Source organism: Sceloporus occidentalis, unplaced genomic scaffold (genome assembly GCF_023333645.1).
Source record: "Sceloporus occidentalis isolate IW3139 unplaced genomic scaffold, rSceOcc1.0.p SCAF_4, whole genome shotgun sequence".
Taxonomy (NCBI): domain Eukaryota; kingdom Metazoa; phylum Chordata; class Lepidosauria; order Squamata; family Phrynosomatidae; genus Sceloporus; species Sceloporus occidentalis.
In genome coordinates, this window is record NW_028316984.1 from 193,289,172 (window position 1) to 193,306,784 (window position 17,613).

The following is a 17,613-nucleotide window of genomic DNA, read 5'->3' on the forward strand; positions in this document are numbered from 1 at the left end:
AGAAAACCTATCATGGGAAGGAATTGTTTGGAAGGGGTTTACATTTGCCTTCCTCTGAGGCTGAGAAAATGCTACTTGCCCAAGGTAATTCAGTGTATTTCCATGGCTGAGTAAGTATTTGAATCCTGGTCTCTGAGAGTCCTAGTCCAACACTCAAACCACTATACCATGCTGGTGTGCTCAAGTAGTAGATCTGAGCAGGTAGAGTTGAATGTCAAGCTTTGAACAGTCTTCTTCCACCCAGGTCTCACCCAGAGTTTTGGATTACAATTGCCATGAGACCCAGTTGACATGTCATTTAAAATACCAAGGCTGCATGGGACTGTTTTAGAGATCCAAAGAACCCCCATCATTCTTGAAAGAGTGTTGTGTGACCTGTATGCGAGCAGGTCTCTTGCTGACCAACCCATTTAGAATTTTCTTTGGACAGAAATGTTGTTGTTGTTGTTGTTGTTGTTGTTGTTGTTGTAGAGGCACACATTGTAGCCAGGATGAATTAGGGGATTTCAACAGGGACATTTTTTTAAAAATAGCTTTAAGTGGTTTGGATCCTGAGCTGGAGATGATAGGATGAAATAGCTGTTAGAGGACTGTCAGCAATGTCTCAGCTGGCCACCAGGGGTCACACTCTGTGCTGTTGTGTCCAGCAATCTTGCAAAGATGAAGACAGTGAAATAGAATTACTGGGCAATATTACCAGTGAAGGATGGAAGAAGGAAGCTAACTCTACAGTGGATGAACAACTGATTGACCTCCTATTTCATTTCTGTTGCGCTTGATGGTTAACCTGAGCTCAGAGATGGAAGTGATTCCTCCCCCCCCCCCAATATATAAAATTGTTACTAACTCCATCCCACACCCATCCTGAAACCTGTTTCCACTTGAAAGGCTAGATTTGAAAGAAGGCATTTAAAACTTGATTTCAAATTGAGGTGCTTCCAAGAGCATCTCAGGGAAGTTATTTTGACAGGAAGGCATAGCAGTTGGTTTTCACGTGCTGAGTTGCTGGCGGGAATGGCTGACAATATTTTGACAGTCCAAAGGCTGCATGAAAACTATATTGGAAGAAAAGGCCTGTGGATCTTCTTTGGAGAGAGAAGCATTTGGGATCTAGTTACAAACTGGATGCTGTTTCCCAAGAACATATACTCTTAAAGCCTTTTTAGGGGGCTGTTTAGAATCAAATTCCAGAAATGTCTGAGCCAGAAAGTCTGGTTCAGAAAGCTTTAAGTATAAATATTTTAAAGAAAACATTAAAAAACCCCTAATAAAACCACAATTGCTTGAGCATAGAATCATAGAATCATAGAATTGTAGAATCGTAGACTTGGAAGAGACCAAAAGGGCCATCCAGTCCAACCCCCTGCCATGCAGGAAATCCAAATCAAAGCATCCCTGACAGATGGCCATCCAGCCTCTGTTTAAAGACCTCCAAGGAAGGAGACTCTATCACCCTCCGAGGGAGTGCATTCCACTGTCGAACAGCCCTGAGATGTTTTCTCTTAATAAATGAACTTCTTTAAGGGCAAAGAGAATAAACAAATATTTGTGGTTGGACAAGTGAAAAGTATTGAAGGGATTTTTCTCCTTCCCCCTTCTAAACTAATCCCTCTCAAATTTTTCTAAGAAAGAAGCAATCCCATGCTATTATTTTAGCACTTCTTGGGTAAAGATTCATCTTTTTCTGCCTTCCTACTGTTATGTAACTGCCACTGTTAAAACGACACACACACAAAATATACTGCACACCTCTCCCCCAGTCCCAACACTGCTCTAGGAATCCTGTCTTTTTAGAGCAAAAAAACACTTTTACTGTGTTGGCCTTGCATGGTCTTATAAAAATTAGCTTTGGTCTGGTATAATGGAAAAGAAGAGGAGTACAGATTAGGAAGATCAAGGCTAGAATGCACTTATTTTTAAAAACATTGTTAGAGCATCCTTCAGCAAGCTATCAGGAAAGTATATAGAGAGATTAATAATTAAAATATTGATATAAAATAAAGTATATAAAGTCAAGCTTAACCATGCAACAGAGCAGAGGTGTTTTTTTAAAGCATAAAACTTTGCTAGCAAGTGAAAACAATTTTTTTAGTCCACAGGCTTTTAGGAATCGTCTGCAATTGGTTTTTAATGGTGTGCTGCTTTGTTTATTTTTATCTTCTACTTTAATGGTCCTTTTAAAATGGCCTTTAATTCTATAGACTGTTTAATTGCATTTAAAAATAACTTTTTACCTATATGTATTTTTTGTCTGTATTTGTTTTAACTTTTGTAAGATGCCTTCAGCCCCAATATTGGAAAAAGGTGGGATATAAATGTAGGGATGGATGAACTTTATTACAGCTTTATTGCAGCCAAAGATCAAACATAAAGGAGCAAAAGCAGAACATAGTGGAAAATCAAAATTTAGAACTGCTCCCAGGTACCAGATAGCTTTCACTATATACTTTCCAACTGTCCCAGTTTGGCAAGGACAATCCCAAATAATCCTCTGCTGTCCCACTTTTTAAGATGATTTTCAAATGTCCCAGTTTCTTCTCCTCTTCTCATTTCCCTCCTTCATTCTCAGCTAGCTTCCAGTTCTGTAAAATTTCAAAAGTGATTTCTCTCAACTAAGTCAGTGAGAGAGAGGCCAGGAGAAAGTAACCAAATATCCCTCCTCCTATACCTGTGCATTTTGTTTTTGTGACCTAGATAGTTGTAGGGTCTGATCTACAGAAGACAGCGTCTTACTGTCCTATTTCCTCTAAGCAGTCTGTGCCATTCTAAAATGCAGGATAATTTTTTGTTAATATACAGCCCAGATCTTCTTCCTAGAGTTCAGCAGAGAGCTGCTCCTCCCTAGCAATTTTGCATTGCAAATCATCCTGGAGACAAAGGGCCATAGGAAAGATGTTCCTATGGCAGGAGTGATTTTTTTTATTATATTGGAAAATTTAGAAGCCAGATGCAAAGCTTGGAAAAGTCACTTCAAAACCCCCAAACTTCCTTGCCCCCAGTCCTACTTTGTTTTCATCACTACTTGTCTTGCGGTTTTATTTAGTTGATTACTTTCTGCAGGATGTCTGATTCTTTTCCTGCTGCCTTGTTTCCCTGCTCTCTTTATAAAAAGCCATTCTGAAGTCATGTTGTCTGACACTGTATTGATTCATTTTGTTTTACATTTTCTGTGAGCCAGCTTGGCTGCTCCTTACCTTGGCAAATTGACTTCTTTTAGTCATTGTCATGCTGGCAGGGGATTATGGGAACTGTAGTCTAAAAGTGAACCTTTGCTGGATTGCTCATATAGCAGAAAACCTGGGTGTAAATTTTCTCATCAACAAAAAAAGCCAATATAATTGTGAAGCTTTTCAAAAAACACAAAAGCAAACACCTTTAGCTCCCTAAACATGCAATGAATGGACTGAACCAGAACCTTTATCTTTCATGTGACTGTTTTCCCCCCCTCTCTTGCAGTTTATTATGTGATTCTCCTTCTACATCCAGTCTGAGGTTGTATAGGTAATTTTATTGCCTATTTATTTATTTACATTCCACCTTTTTACAAATATCAGGATTCAACAAAACTCACAACAAGATTAGCTAGAAATGTCCCAGAGGGGGAAAAAAACAACCCAAAAGGTTGTAAATTGTAATATTTAAACCCAGTAAAACAAATTATAATAAAACAATTATTATAGCAATTTAAAAGGACATCAGTAAAGAAAACATTCTCCTGATAAAAGCCTCTTAAAACGCGGCTGCCTGACTCTGCGGGCTGGCTGCTTTGCCGCCGGGAGCCGGCGTGGCTCCCTGGCCCCAACTTCCAGGTTGGGGCTGCCCTCCGCCCTGATTGGTGGCGCTGAGCGGAAGGGCCCGCCCCTTCCGCCCACGCCGCTCTGTAGGGGCGGAGGAAGTCTCTATGGTGAGGCTTCAGTCCTCCTGGGCAGCTCATTGGTTGGGCTGCCCTGGAGGAGGAGCCTCACCATGGGGTGAGGAGGCGGGGCCTTGGCCTTTATATAGGCCACGCGGCCGGGTCCTGCAGCCATTTGCCGCTTGGCTCTCCCACCCACCCTCCGCTTGGGTGCTGGGTTTTTTTGTCACAACTTGGGGCGGCAGCATAGGCCAGGAGCTGGTTGGTTTGGATACCAGGGCTATGGAGCACTGGTTTGGGAGTCAATAGGGACCCGGGGGCGAGCTGGGCATGCGTTGTGGCCATTGCGGGGGCCACAACATGGTTACACCACCCAGTGACTAGGGGCTTTGAGAACAAGAGAGCGCCTGGTGTGATGGCAGCCAGTTGGCGTTCCTTAGCCCCTAGGTCATCTCAACGCCTGGCGGTCACCAGGTATGCTGCTTATCGATTAACCGTGGGGTTATTTGATGCTTCAGATCCTGACCTTATGCTTTGTGCCAGCCTTTCTGTTCTGGTTTGCTGTTGCTAATAAAGTTGTGGCCTTTCATCCAACTTGGTTTCATATGGTTTTTAGTGCCGGGCTCCCAGGCAACAGCAGTTAATATGTTCCAGGCTAATTCTCTGTGTGCTTAGATCAGGCCACAAACTGTGGTTTACTCAGAAACTACAAGGAAATTATAAACTAAGGACTAAATACAATTTTGATTATCTAGTTATTGAAACTCCACCCTCACCTCACTAGTACCTCCTTTTTTCCTGGTAAAGTTGGTTCCCAGACTTGAGTAATGACTTAAGGACTTGAAAGTATCTTGCAAGGACTTGAGGCTTGAAGGTAGAGACTTGAGACTTGGAGTAAAATACTTGAATATATCACTGACACTTATGAAAGATGCATAACCAACATTTGTTTAAAGACCTTCAAAGATGGAGAGTCCACCATCCTTGGAGGCAGTCTATTCCAATGTTAACAGTTTTTATAGTAAGGATGTTCTTCCTAATTAGGTTGAATCTCTTTTCTTGTAATTGGAATCCATTGGTTTGTGTGAAAGACAAGCTCTATCCTCTACTTAAAATCTCTTCAGTTATTTAAAAATAGCTGTTATGTCACTTCTCAGTCTTCTCTTCTTCAGACTAAATGTATCTGGCTGTCTCAGCCTTCTCAAAGCTTGGTTTCCAGAACTTTGATCATCTTGGTTATTCTTCTCTGGACATGTTGCAGCTTGTAGATACCTTCTTAAATTGTGGTGCCCAGAACTGGACAAAGTATTCTAGGTGAGGTCTGTCCAAATCAAAATAGAGCACCACTACTCTTCCCTCTATCTGGACACTATGGACCTGAACAGACAGACCTAAATAAAGCTGTTTAGGGGGCACTTTGGAGGTATGCTGTTTAAATGCTGCATGCATCCTAAGAGGATGAAAGCCATGCCAAAGCCGCGGTCCGAGCATGGCTTTGGCGCAGCTTCTGGCCTCTTAAGATGCATTTGTCATTTAAACAGCATACCTCCAATGTGACCTGAAGCAGCTTTATTCTGGCCTGTCTGTTTGGGCCTTATGCTCCTATCAATACACCCTAGAACTGCATTGGTGTTTTTTACCTGCTGCATCATACTGCTGGCTGATGTTTAGCTTGTGGTCAGCTAAGACTCCCAAATCCTTTTTGCATGTACTGCTTTTAAGCTAGGTTTCATCCATCCTACATTTGTGCATTTCATTTTTCCTGCTGAGATGTAGTACCTTACATTTATCCCTGCAGAAATTCATTTTGTTAGATTTTATCTTTGATTTTGATCAAGATAGATCTTCAGTCTGTCAAGCTCATTTAGAACTTTGATCCTGTCCTCCAGGATATCCACTACTTCTCCTAATTTGATGTCATTGTAATGATCCTGATATAGCCAAAATGGCACCATCTTTTCATGAAAGGGAGGTTAGGCAGGCAGGCATGGGAGAACACAAAGTTTGAACATGTTAATTTAAACCAAAAAAGAAAGGAAGAGGAATCCCAGAAACAGTCCAGTATGTTTGAATATGATCAATGATCAATAATGCTAAGTGTCTACATGAGAGAGAACAATGGGCGGGGGGGGGGAATAGAATGAAATCTTTTAGAGAAGGGCATGGGGGGCTTGATTCCTCAGCAGGAGTGTTGCTGCTTCAATTGTCACTACTTTTAATACATATTGTCTAGGACTAAGCAAGATAACAGCTGAAGTTTCTTCTGTAGCACTAATCTCAATAATGTGGATGCATTTCTTTGATGGAAGTCATTAATTCTGCCTTTCTTCTTTTCTTCTCTTTCCTTTTAGAGTCAAGTTTTTTGCTGGGCAATGCTCAGATTGTGGACTGGCCTGTAGTTTATAGTAATGACGGATTTTGTAAATTGTCTGGGTACCACAGAGCTGACGTCATGCAGAAAAGTAGCACATGCAGGTAAGTCTCTCTCTCTGTCTTCCTTTGCTTGGGTTGTTGGGAGATCACTCAATGGCTTTGAACTGCCTCATTGTGATAATATATTGCTTGGCTGCCCTGTCACAGACTGAAATCCTGCATCAGGGTTGCATGGCATCAATCTCCACGTGTGAAATTGATTATGTTGTGCAACCCTTGGGTTGAATGGCAACACACAACAAAAGCAAGACATGAAATGTGCAATTGAATGCATAACTGCATGTGCATGTGCATGTGCAGCTGTATGCACATGGACATGCAAAACGTCACTTCTGCACTCTGGAAATGAATGCAGATATTTTGCATCAGAGAAAAGGATCTTTCTACTTCTGACTTCCACATGTACAAGACAACACTGAGTTATCAGCTACTGCATTTAAAAAGCTGGTGATGAATAGATGAACAAAATGGAGCTGTTTTAATTTAGTTTTGATACATTCTGAAACACTGAGTCCAAAAAGCATCTGTTTCTACCACATTCATTAAAAATCCATCCATCAACCAACAAGTCACAAATTCTTTCCATCTTTTTTATGAAGAGATTTGCACATTTTGGTTACTTCTTATAAAAAAAATTGAACTGAACAAACTTCTCAGTCATTTGCACTGCATAGGTACATCTACCTCATCATGTAGATAAATGTATTGATAGATGTAATGTTCCTGCCTGCCTGTGAAGAAGAAAGTAGTAACAAACAACAGGGAAAATATAAGCTCCTTTCTGCAACCATTTCATTGACTGGCATAATTTAAAATTGTGATTATGATCTATATGACTTGAATCAAGACAACCTGAAAGTCCATATTATATGACCCTGCCTGAGTTTTGAGATCACCAAGGGAAGGCTTTCTCTGTGCCTTGCCACTATCACAGACATGTTTGAGGAAGACACATGAGATGGCCTTCTTGGTGGCTGCTCTCAGGCACTGGGCCTCTTTTCACAATAGAGGCTAGACTTGCCCACTCTCTGATCTTCTTTTAATTTCCACTGGCTTTTGATGATGGATTGATTGTTGTAGAGGAGGATTTTAATGTGCTGTACTTTTATTCTCACATTTGTATGTTAAATATTTATAGACTATTTTAAATTTGTGGCTTTTTAATAGGTTAGGGCTTTTCAAAGAATTATTTCATTATAATAATTGTACTTTACCTATATTATACTATTTTCAGTCCATACTGTGACCTGCCTTTGGCCCCATGTTGGGAGACCGAAATATGCATTGGTCCCATTGTACATTGGTACCAATGCTCATCAATCACTTTGCTGGCTTCCCTACAGCATAACACAATGGCAGCACTTTTCTGGATACAGACTTTACAGAACCATCTAATTCTAATTTCCACAGACAGAAGTCCACTTAGGAAGACTTAAGTCCCCAACAGGATTCTGGTCAAAGTAATTAAATACCAAAGTCAGAATAATTCAGGGCATTGTATTTCCAATTTTTATCTATGGTTGTGAAAACTGGACAATGAAGGAAGGAAGAGAACCAACTGAGTTTGCAAGACCAGGGATCTTGAAGGTCTCTTGTTAATAGAGTTGCCATACACTGGAGTCAACCTGATAGCAAATAACAGCAACAAAAGGCTGCTGCTTTATCTGCATTCAGACTATGTCCTTAGCACCCCATAGAGATAAACAAATGCAACCACAACCCAAGATAATAAAAATACAGAGAAAAATGGAATTAAACCTTGAGCTTTCGCTTTCCCTTAAAGTCTGGCATTTTGGAAAGATGGTACCGGGTAGCCAATTTATCATGCTGATCCTTATATATCTATATCTATAGATCTAGATAAAGCTACATTGCCTTTTGGACTGGTTTTGGAGTTTAAGAATATTAAACATTTATGCATTGTTCTCCCCCCCTCTCTTTCACAGTTTCTTGCAAGTGTACCCAGAGCATCACTTTAAACTGAACACACTACAACATCACTATAAATCCTCCCTCTAACAACAAAGCCTTCCACCTGTACACTGTTTGCTTTAGGGGTTTTTATAACAGCTTTGTAACTGTAAATGTTGAACAAAACAAGCTGTAAATCATAGATAAGCATACAGAGCTTGGAATTTATACTTTAGGTCAAGCCATAAATATGTGTGTCTACAATGGTGTCTTCCCTTCTTTTTCTTTTTCTTTTTCTTCTTCTTTGCTTAAGAAGCTGACGAGAATTGTTTTTACGCTTCTTTTTATGTCTTTGTCCAGTTTTATGTATGGGGAACTCACAGACAAGAAAACCATTGAAAAAGTCAGACAGACGTTTGACAACTATGAATCGAACTGCTTTGAAATACTCTTGTATAAGAAAAATAGTAAGTATGGCATCAATATGAGAAGTATGAAACAGATGCATTGCTTTTGAAACATATATTAAGGGTAAACTCATTTTCTGAGGGTGGATCTTCAGGCAGCCAACATGGCATCACTCACATACAGCTACCCAAGAAGGTCCTCTCCTATGTCCTTAGCAAATACCCTTGTGATGGTGGTGAGACTGAGAGAAAATGCTCCCTTAAAGATCATAAAACGTAAGCAGAGCCTTAACAAGAGATGTGGCCTTTCAGACAGTAGTCTTACAATTGCTTCTCTCTGTCTACTCTCTGTACTTTATATATAGAATCATAGAATTATAGACTTCGAAGGGATTTCATGGGCCTTCCTGTCCAATCCCTGCTCCATGCAGAATCGCAAGTCAAAGCATCCCCAGCAGGTATCTGCACAATCTCTTTCTGAAGACATCCAGAGAAGGAGATCTCACCACCGCTCTAGGCAATAGGTTCCATTGCGTAACAGTTCTTACTGTTAAGAGGTTCCTTCTAATGTTCAGTTAAAATCGACACTTATGTAACTTATGTTAGACCTGGTCCTACCTTCTGGGCCAGCAGAGAACAAACCTGTCTCCTCCTCTCTGTGACAGCCCTTGAGATATTTAAAGAATGAAATCATGTCACCCCTCAGTCTTCTCTTCACCAGGCTGAACATGTCCAGCTCCCTCAGCTTTTCTCCATATGTTTTGTTCTCCATACCTCTTATCATCCTTGTTGCCCTTCTCTAAGCCTTGCTATCTAAAGAAACGTGAGTTAAATCTTAGGAAAATTAGCTTAAGCTTTACAAACTGAGTGACTTTAGGACCATTAGGACCTGTGTATACCAGTACTCACTGAAGAGGACTCCAAGCCTGTGTGAATTAAGAATATTTTATTTAGAAATATGCCACATGCATTCAGACATAAGACAGCAATTCAAACAGACACAGTATTTAGAACTAACTGAAATGGAAATATAGAAGCTGGACAGTGGAGTTGGAGGGGTGAAGGGTGTGTGTGATAATTACCTGTCCAAAGAGTAGACCATAGAAAGCAGCAGTGGCTCAGACTAGGGTCTGAGCATGACACAGCTCTTACACGGAGCACAGACTGGGGACTAAATGTATGTTTACTCTGTGTGCAGGGAGCCTAGGTTGCGGACAAATATTTATAACTGATAACTAGCCTCTGGGGATGTGTTTGAAGATCTCTAGCAATGTAACAAAGACCTAATGGCTTTCCCAGGAATCGATAATGGGATTCCACACTTGTTGATTTGTTTTGTTTTTTTATTTATATACCGCTATTCCAAAGATCATAGCGGTGAACAGCAAGTAAGCTAATTAGCAAGTAAGCTAATTTGCCCCCAACAGTCTGGGTACTCATTTTAGCGACCTCGGAAGGATGCAAGCCTGAGTTGAGCTTGGGCCCTTTTGCTGGTCTTGAACTCGCAACCTTGTGGTTTTGAGTGAATGGCTGCAGTACAGGCATTTAACCACTGCACCACCAGGGCTCCCTGATGGCTTTAATTTTAGATTAACAAAAACAGTGATTGGATGAGGACAAGCCCAGGGTGAATCAACAGTGAAGTTGGGTGGAAAGAGGGCAGGGAGTAGTCAGAGGGAGCTGGTTTAGTACTTCAGTGCAATGAATGCTCCTTTGTCTCTTGGTGAAAGAGGAAATGCCAGGGGGAAAGAAATAGTCAGCACACCCATTTAGCTTTGATTGTGGTATTACCTGGATCATGCACATGTCTTCAGGTTTTCATGCCTTTCCCATGGGAACTTCACTTGGTGTTCCAAAAGGACATTGTGATCTCTTAAGAACATGCTGGCTCCAGATATGAAAATATAGAGATCCCAAATTCAGTATGGGGTATGCAGGGTGTACTAACAACCTGCTTTAACTTGTCTATATCCTAAAAATGAGGTATTCAGAATGGAATGTAGTACTCCAGATGAAGGCTTACCACTGCAGGATGTAGTGGGACTATTACTTCCCTCGACTATATTTTGCTTGGGTTAGGCCTCCTCTGGAGCGTAATTTTGTAAGTGTCTGTCTTTTGCATTGGCAGCTGGTGGCTTCTATGTTAGTGAGGTGGAGAAAAAACTCTGGGTTTTAGTTTGAAGTTTAAAGGAAGAAGTTCAAAGGAGCCATTCAAGATGCTGAATACCATCCTCCAGATGGGTTCCTTTAAAGTTCAAAATGAAACTCTGCACAGATTCACTACTCACTGACACTGCCATTGGGGTTTGTGTGTGTGTTTCCCCTTTCTTATAAATTATAAAAAGAAAGAGAAAACATTTGAGAACTCATGTTCTCCCTCTTCTGGAAACCGTCTTCCAATTAAAACTCAGTGTAGACCTAATTTTCAGCTCTGCTAGGTTGACCAAAACTCATGAAGATACTTTCCTCTGCTCATCAAAACTGTCTGTCTGTCTGTCTATAATCAGAGCTTGGAAGTTTTGCTTTTTTTGAACTTCAGCTTCCAGAATTCCTTAGCTAGCATGTCCAGTCACCATGCTGGCTGGAAGATTTAGAGAAATGTGTGTGATGATGGGCTTGAGCAAATCTCATTCTCACAGCCTCTGAGGAAGCCAAGGGAAAACCTCTGAAGGAATCTTGCCCAGAAGATACCATGATAGCTTTGTGTTGTTGCTGTTGTTGTGTAGCTTCAAGTAATTTCTGACTTATGGCAACCCCATAGAGTTGTCTTGGTAAGATTTGTTCAGAAGAGGTTTGCCATTGCTTTCCCCTGAGGCTGAGAGAGTGTGACTTGCCCAAAGTTACTTGGTGGATTTCATGGCTGAGCAGTGAACTGAATCCTGGGGCCACCATAAGTTGGAAATGACTGGAAGGCACAACAACAACAACAACAACGTCCCCCCCAACTTTCCCAATTTCTTTTTGGTTTTTCCTCCTGTCTCCACAGGCAACTTTCCAAAGGTGTTTTTCTTTAAGCGAATATACCAGGGGTTGAACTTGGACCTTCTTCATGCAAAACATGTTCTCTGCCCTTGTGCTATTGTGTCCCTCCATTCTTTACAGTGTCTCCCAGTTTAAATAGCTGCTTCAGACATCCAGGACAAATCCTTGAAATGCCTTTTACAGGCCTCTTCAGCAACCTCTTATCCTTTGAGTTTCTGCTTGCCTGCACTTTTGTCTGAGCTGTCCACCTGAGATAGTATATGCTGGGCCAAATCTCCTGAGACAGGTCATTCAGATCAAGTACGCTGGTCACAGGCTCAAGGGCTGTCATTCCTTTGTTTCCAGCTGGTTGCTTTGCAGGATTTTGAAGACACTCACACATCCACACTTTCTGCAGGCTTACTTTATTAAAAGTGGAGCACCAAATGCAGAGAGAGAAAGGAAGAGAGATGTCCAGACAAATTCTGCAGGTTGTGTTCCAAAAGAGTACGATTTTCAAGATCTGAATAAAAGCAAGTGGTTCGGATGACATGGGGTTGCCCCTACTCTGTAGAAATAATGCAGTCTGATACCACTGTAACCACCATGGCTCCATCTTATAGAATCCTGGGACTTGTAGTTTTGTGAGGCCCCAACACTCTTTGGAAGAGAAGGCTAAAGATCTTGTAAAATATAGAGCTACAGCACTTAAAGTGGTGCAAAACTGCATTTATTTCTACAGGGTAGATGCACCCTTAGGCAGTGCTAATTTTTAACCAGGACTAGGCAACCTTCTTTTTTTTTTATCTTGTTGGAAATAATCGGTTGGGGAACATGTGCTGGTTGTGGGGTGGTGGTGGTGGTGGACTAAAACAAGCTATAGGTCTCTGCCTGACAGCTGTCAGAACAACAAATGCTGGTCACAGCAGTCTAAATGTCCTCTTATGCCTATTTGTATGGTTAGCAACCCACACACCAGCAAAAGAGAAAGGAAAGCAGGCCAGATTGCCCTGTATAACTCAAGAGGAATGAGGATGATACAGAGCTGAGTTGACAATTAGCTCACCTTTACTGTTTAGAAATAAAATGGATTGAAAGCCCAGGTGTTTAGGGATGCAGATGGTAGAGATACAGACAGTTTCCCCATGTGTGTGTGAGGGAGTGGGAGGAATCAGAAAGGAAAGAGAAATGGTATAAAGGCAGCTGGGACAGGCTCTTGTCCATCTGTGCAACTACAACCCATTGTTTATGGCCACATATTCATGCATATTTGATAGACATTTAGCTGGCTCCAGCTAATAATCATCATCCCCATATTTTAGCCAAGGTTAATCATGGTTAGGGTCACTTGGATTTCACTGCTTTATTCTGCTGTTACCTTCAGTGAGGCTTGAGTGCTTTTAAGGATGACTAGCTTTTTTGGTAAAACAGTAAGTGATAATCATGATGATGAGCCTGGCTTTGTGTTGTTGTTTTGTTCTGCATGACGTGTGTTTCACTAGATATCCCCTTTGATTACAGGAACACCTGTTTGGTTTTACATGCAAATTGCACCGATCAGAAATGAACATGACAAAGTGGTGTTGTTCCTGTGCACTTTTAAAGATATCACTTTATTCAAGCAACCTATTGAAGATGAATCAACCAAAGGTAATTTTGAAAGGCATGGCATTTTTAAAATAAAAGTCTCAATGCGATTGGAAGAAAAGATGAGTCTACTCTGTCTACCTATGTAGCTTCCTGTCCATCCCTCTATCCATTCTGAAATATCTGTGATTCATCTATCTCTATCCATCGATCTGAAAACATATCTAGGGGAGCTGTGTTGGCCATGTAGCAAAGTACAATAAAATCAAAAATCCACAAAACAGTGATATCTTTTTTTGGGCCAACCAAACTGCACAAAGTACATGTTGCAAGCTTTTGAAACTCCATTGGCTTCCTCATTAGGCAAATGTGTAAAAATCATGTAGGAGAAAAAATTATGATGATGTTAGTCCCAAGTCTGCATTTGTCCAGGTGTGGCTGTTCTCAGTTCAAGTGGTACTGGAGGGAAATTCATGTAGGCAGGTCCCTCCTCCTTCTGGCCATGTGAGTACTCCAGGGAAGGAATTTTTAATAAGACAAAAAGAGATACTCCTCTCGAGATCCAAGTTGCCTTTGAACTTTGTGAAGCTACAGGCTCCTTAGTAAGGTAGAGATTCTTCACTTCTCTGTTGTTGTTAATTGCCATCAAGTCAACTCTGATTTATGGTGACCATATGAATGAGAGACCTCCAAGTCACTCTGTTATCTTGCAGACTCAGGGCCATGGCTTCCTTGACTGAGTCGATCCATTTGTAATGTAGTCTTCCTTTTATCCTACTACGTTTCACCTTACCAAACATTATTGCATTTTCTAGTGAGTAATGTCTTCCCACAAAATGTCCAAAGTATAATAGTCTCAATTTAGTCATCTTGACTTCTTGAGACAGTTCAGGTTTGATTTGCTCTGAGGATGATTTAATTGTCTTTCTAGAAGTCCACGCTATCCACAGAAGTTATTTTGGTCAGTTCAGTTGCAAGAACCCAAGAATATTCCATCCTTTCCTTTTGTCCAGTTTAAAGGAGTTTAAACAAGAACTTGAGGGATGGTTTTGTTTTAGTCCTGTGTTCCCATAATCTCCCTAGTTAGGCTGGCTGAGAGATTCTAAGACTTGTAGTAAATAGTTTTTTAAAGCTCTGGTTCAAATACATAAAAAATGTCAAGGAACCTGGAATTTATGTTGCTGTGACCTGCATCCCAGTTAGCCCTGGAGTGTTTTGAGTGCCATCCTGATTGATTTTAGGCTGAATTTAAACCTTAATTTGGACATTAAAATCTTAATGGCTCTCATTGACTTTCTCTGAAAATCACCAACCAGCTATAGCTTGGACTCCCTTCACCCCCTTCTTTTCTGATATTAAGTTGATATCAAAAAGGGATGCAGGAAACTAGCCATGACATATAAGGAGATCCAGGACCATATTTATGGGTCTGGGAGGCTCAGCATGGGGGAGCGCAAGAGCATGTAGCCAAGGATAGATAGATCGAGATCAGAATCAGTTTGATGAGGAACAGCCATTGTCCACTCAATGTTTCAGAAGGTGAAGGGAGGCTGGACTTCGGGGTAACACATTACATATGGTTTGCACATTGCACATGATTGAGCAAGCATGCTGTGAGTGGTCATGCATGTGCACTGCCCATATATGCACATGGTATGCCAACGTGATGCACAATGAGATGTACATTTGGTTGTGCAACATCATAGTTCACTAATGAAGCAATTTTGTACAACCTCCACATAACTCTGTGAAGTTATGCTCCATTTCCTCACTGTAAGCTATTGGACAGAAGTCTTCTCATTTGAGACGGAAAAGATTTAAAGATTATAAGAAAAAGAGACAGCAGCTTTCCCCTTCTCTACATCACAGTCTCAAGTTGGAGGATCATGAGTAGCAGAGTAGTTAAGGTTCTTTGTCCCAAGCCCCAACAAATAAGGTAGCATGGTAATAGCAACCAGTATTGGGAAGGTTCTCTTTTAGACTACAACTCCCAGACTATCTAACCAGTATAGCCATAGTCCAAAGGGACCTTTCCCAAGCTGTAATAGTGATTGAGTTGGTCCCACAGTGCCTAGTTCAATATGAGAGAGCTTACAAAGGAAGTGGTTTGAATTATATAAGCATCTAGGAGATGCGGTTATGTTTTATCAGACATTAGGCTCTTGCATAATTCATATTCTGTCCTTTCCAAACATCCCTGCCATATACTTAGAGGTTTTCCAGCCAGGTTTATTTTGGAATTTTATAGCAGAAAGATGCATAAATTTACAATGTGCTGGGGAATACAATGTGTCAGGGTGGGGAGGGAGTAAGGTCCTAGGGAGAGCCATCACTCAAATTTGGCTGAATGTATAGTTGGGAAGTTCCAGATTCATATGAAAAGATGCCAACATTTTCCCAGGGCACATAGAATTTGTACATAATATATAAGCAAAATGTCACCATCTCATGGTAGATGAAGAGCATATAAATATGAGGCAGTGCTCATTATTAATGGAAGGAGTGAGTTTCAAAGGGGAAAATACTCAGCATAACTAAAATATTGATGTTAGTGTACGCTTCCCCGGGCCAATCTATTTTGCTATCCTGGAAGCATGCAGCAATATTGCATGATCCTGTGAGTTTATCCTATTAGGAAATGATAGTGCATGTCTCAAAATTTAGAGCTTAAAAGTATTAAAAATTTAGAAAATGAATGGTGTGATGAAACATTTCAATCCAGCCTTCATCTATTTTATTTTATTTTATATGTATTTTGGGCAGAATCCTCCATCATGATATATGTTGTGTTACTTTACATATACAGGTTGAGTTTCCCTTATCCAAAATACTTGGGACCAAAAGTCTTTTGGATTTGTTCAGATTTTGGAATAACTGTATTTGCATATAGGCACAAATGAGATGGAACCCAAGTCTAAACTTCATTTATGTTTCATATGCAGCGTATACTCATAATTTTATACAATATTTTATAATAATTTTCTGTACTTTGTGTAGATTGAATCACCAGAAAGCAAGGCTGCCACTATCTCAGCCACCCACAAAAAAAGTGTTGGTTTTTGAAATATTCTGGATTTCAGAATTCTGGATTAGGAAAACGCAACTTGTACTTAGTTATGTAGCAGAAGTTCTAAGAACCCCTATTGCTGAATTGTGAATATGAGTGGGACACCAGCAAGAGTGTCTCAATACACATCTACGCTCCCTAGCTGGTGTCCCAGTGCACAACAAGACTGGTGCACAACTCTTGTCCATTGGTCCAAATGTGCATCAGTCACATAACAACAGCCCTTTACTAAGTACGGACATTACAGAACTGCCCAATTCTAATTTCCTTAGATGTAAATCCACTTACAAAGCCCCGAGAGGAATCCAGCCTTTGTCTTTCCTCCTAGAACTGTGCCTCAGAGTGGCTTACAGAAATTAAAATAGATACAGAAACACATAACATAACAGGTTACTGTGGCGATGTGATTCTATACCATTGAAAATATAGGCATGGGAAGAGAAATAAATTAAAATAGTACAGCACACCATTAAAAGCCCTTTCCTCTGGAGAACAGCCAGCTCCCCAAATTTTGTTAGAATAATAATAAAAAAAGTCTATACCTGCTCAAGACAAGAAGAAGGGAGCCAGTCTAATCTCTCTAGGAAGTGAGTGACAGAATGTGGAAGCAGCTACTGAGAATCTCACAGAATCAAAAAGTCATAGAACCATAGAGTTGAAAGGGGCCCCATGGACTATGAAATCCAACCCGCTACTCAGTGCAGGATCTCCTGTGAAAGCATCCCTAGCACATAGCTATCCAACCTGTATTCAGGGTGGTGAGACTCAGTGGCATCACTGAGGGGGTGCGAGGTGTCTGGGCCACACCGGCTGACACCCTTGAAGAGGAGGATGACACCTGGTTGGCCCTCCACCCCCTGCCCCCCACAGGTGCTCCTTGGCCCAAACAAGTGCTCCTTGGTCCCCAGCCTGTGCAGCCATTTGCCAGCCCACACGGCCATTTCCCTGGCCCTGAAAGTCCCACTGGAAGTCCCGCCTGGAAGTCCCCCCCCCACCCCCCCATAGCAGGATCCCCTCTGGTGAGACTGAAATAAAGACCTCCTCAAAGATCTCAAAATCTGGGCAGGCTTATCTAAGAGTAAACAGTCCTTCAGACAGCCCAGACCTGAACCATATGAAGGTCTCAAACCTGGGCTGGTTAATATCAGAGGATGTGGCCTAGATGGGCCTGAATTATAGAGGGCATTTTGTAATAGAGTAGAAACTATGGAACTGTTGTAACAAGTGTGTACTGTGCTCTCTTGGTGACCAGCCAAAGCCCTTTTGACCATCTGACAGTTATAAGTGCTATAAATTTATAAGCTCCTTGACATACAGCCTGTTCAAAATACAAAGTTCAAATGAGGAGGAACTATGGCTTAGAGATAGAATACATGTTGAAAGTCTTGGTTAGT

The 17,613-nt window shown here is 41.1% G+C and overlaps 1 protein-coding gene across 1 annotated transcript in view; it reads left to right on the forward strand.

Moving 5' to 3' along the window:
• The window catches only part of LOC149315212 (voltage-gated delayed rectifier potassium channel KCNH5), a 244,103-nt gene that overhangs the window by 18,933 nt on the left and 207,557 nt on the right, over nucleotides 1–17,613 (forward strand). The window contains exons 2-4 of the mRNA XM_089522753.1: nucleotides 6,205–6,328; nucleotides 8,558–8,664; nucleotides 13,087–13,215. Of these exons, the coding sequence (XP_089378879.1) occupies nucleotides 6,205–6,328; nucleotides 8,558–8,664; nucleotides 13,087–13,215 (360 nt within the window). The remainder of the gene's footprint in view (nucleotides 1–6,204; nucleotides 6,329–8,557; nucleotides 8,665–13,086; nucleotides 13,216–17,613) is intronic.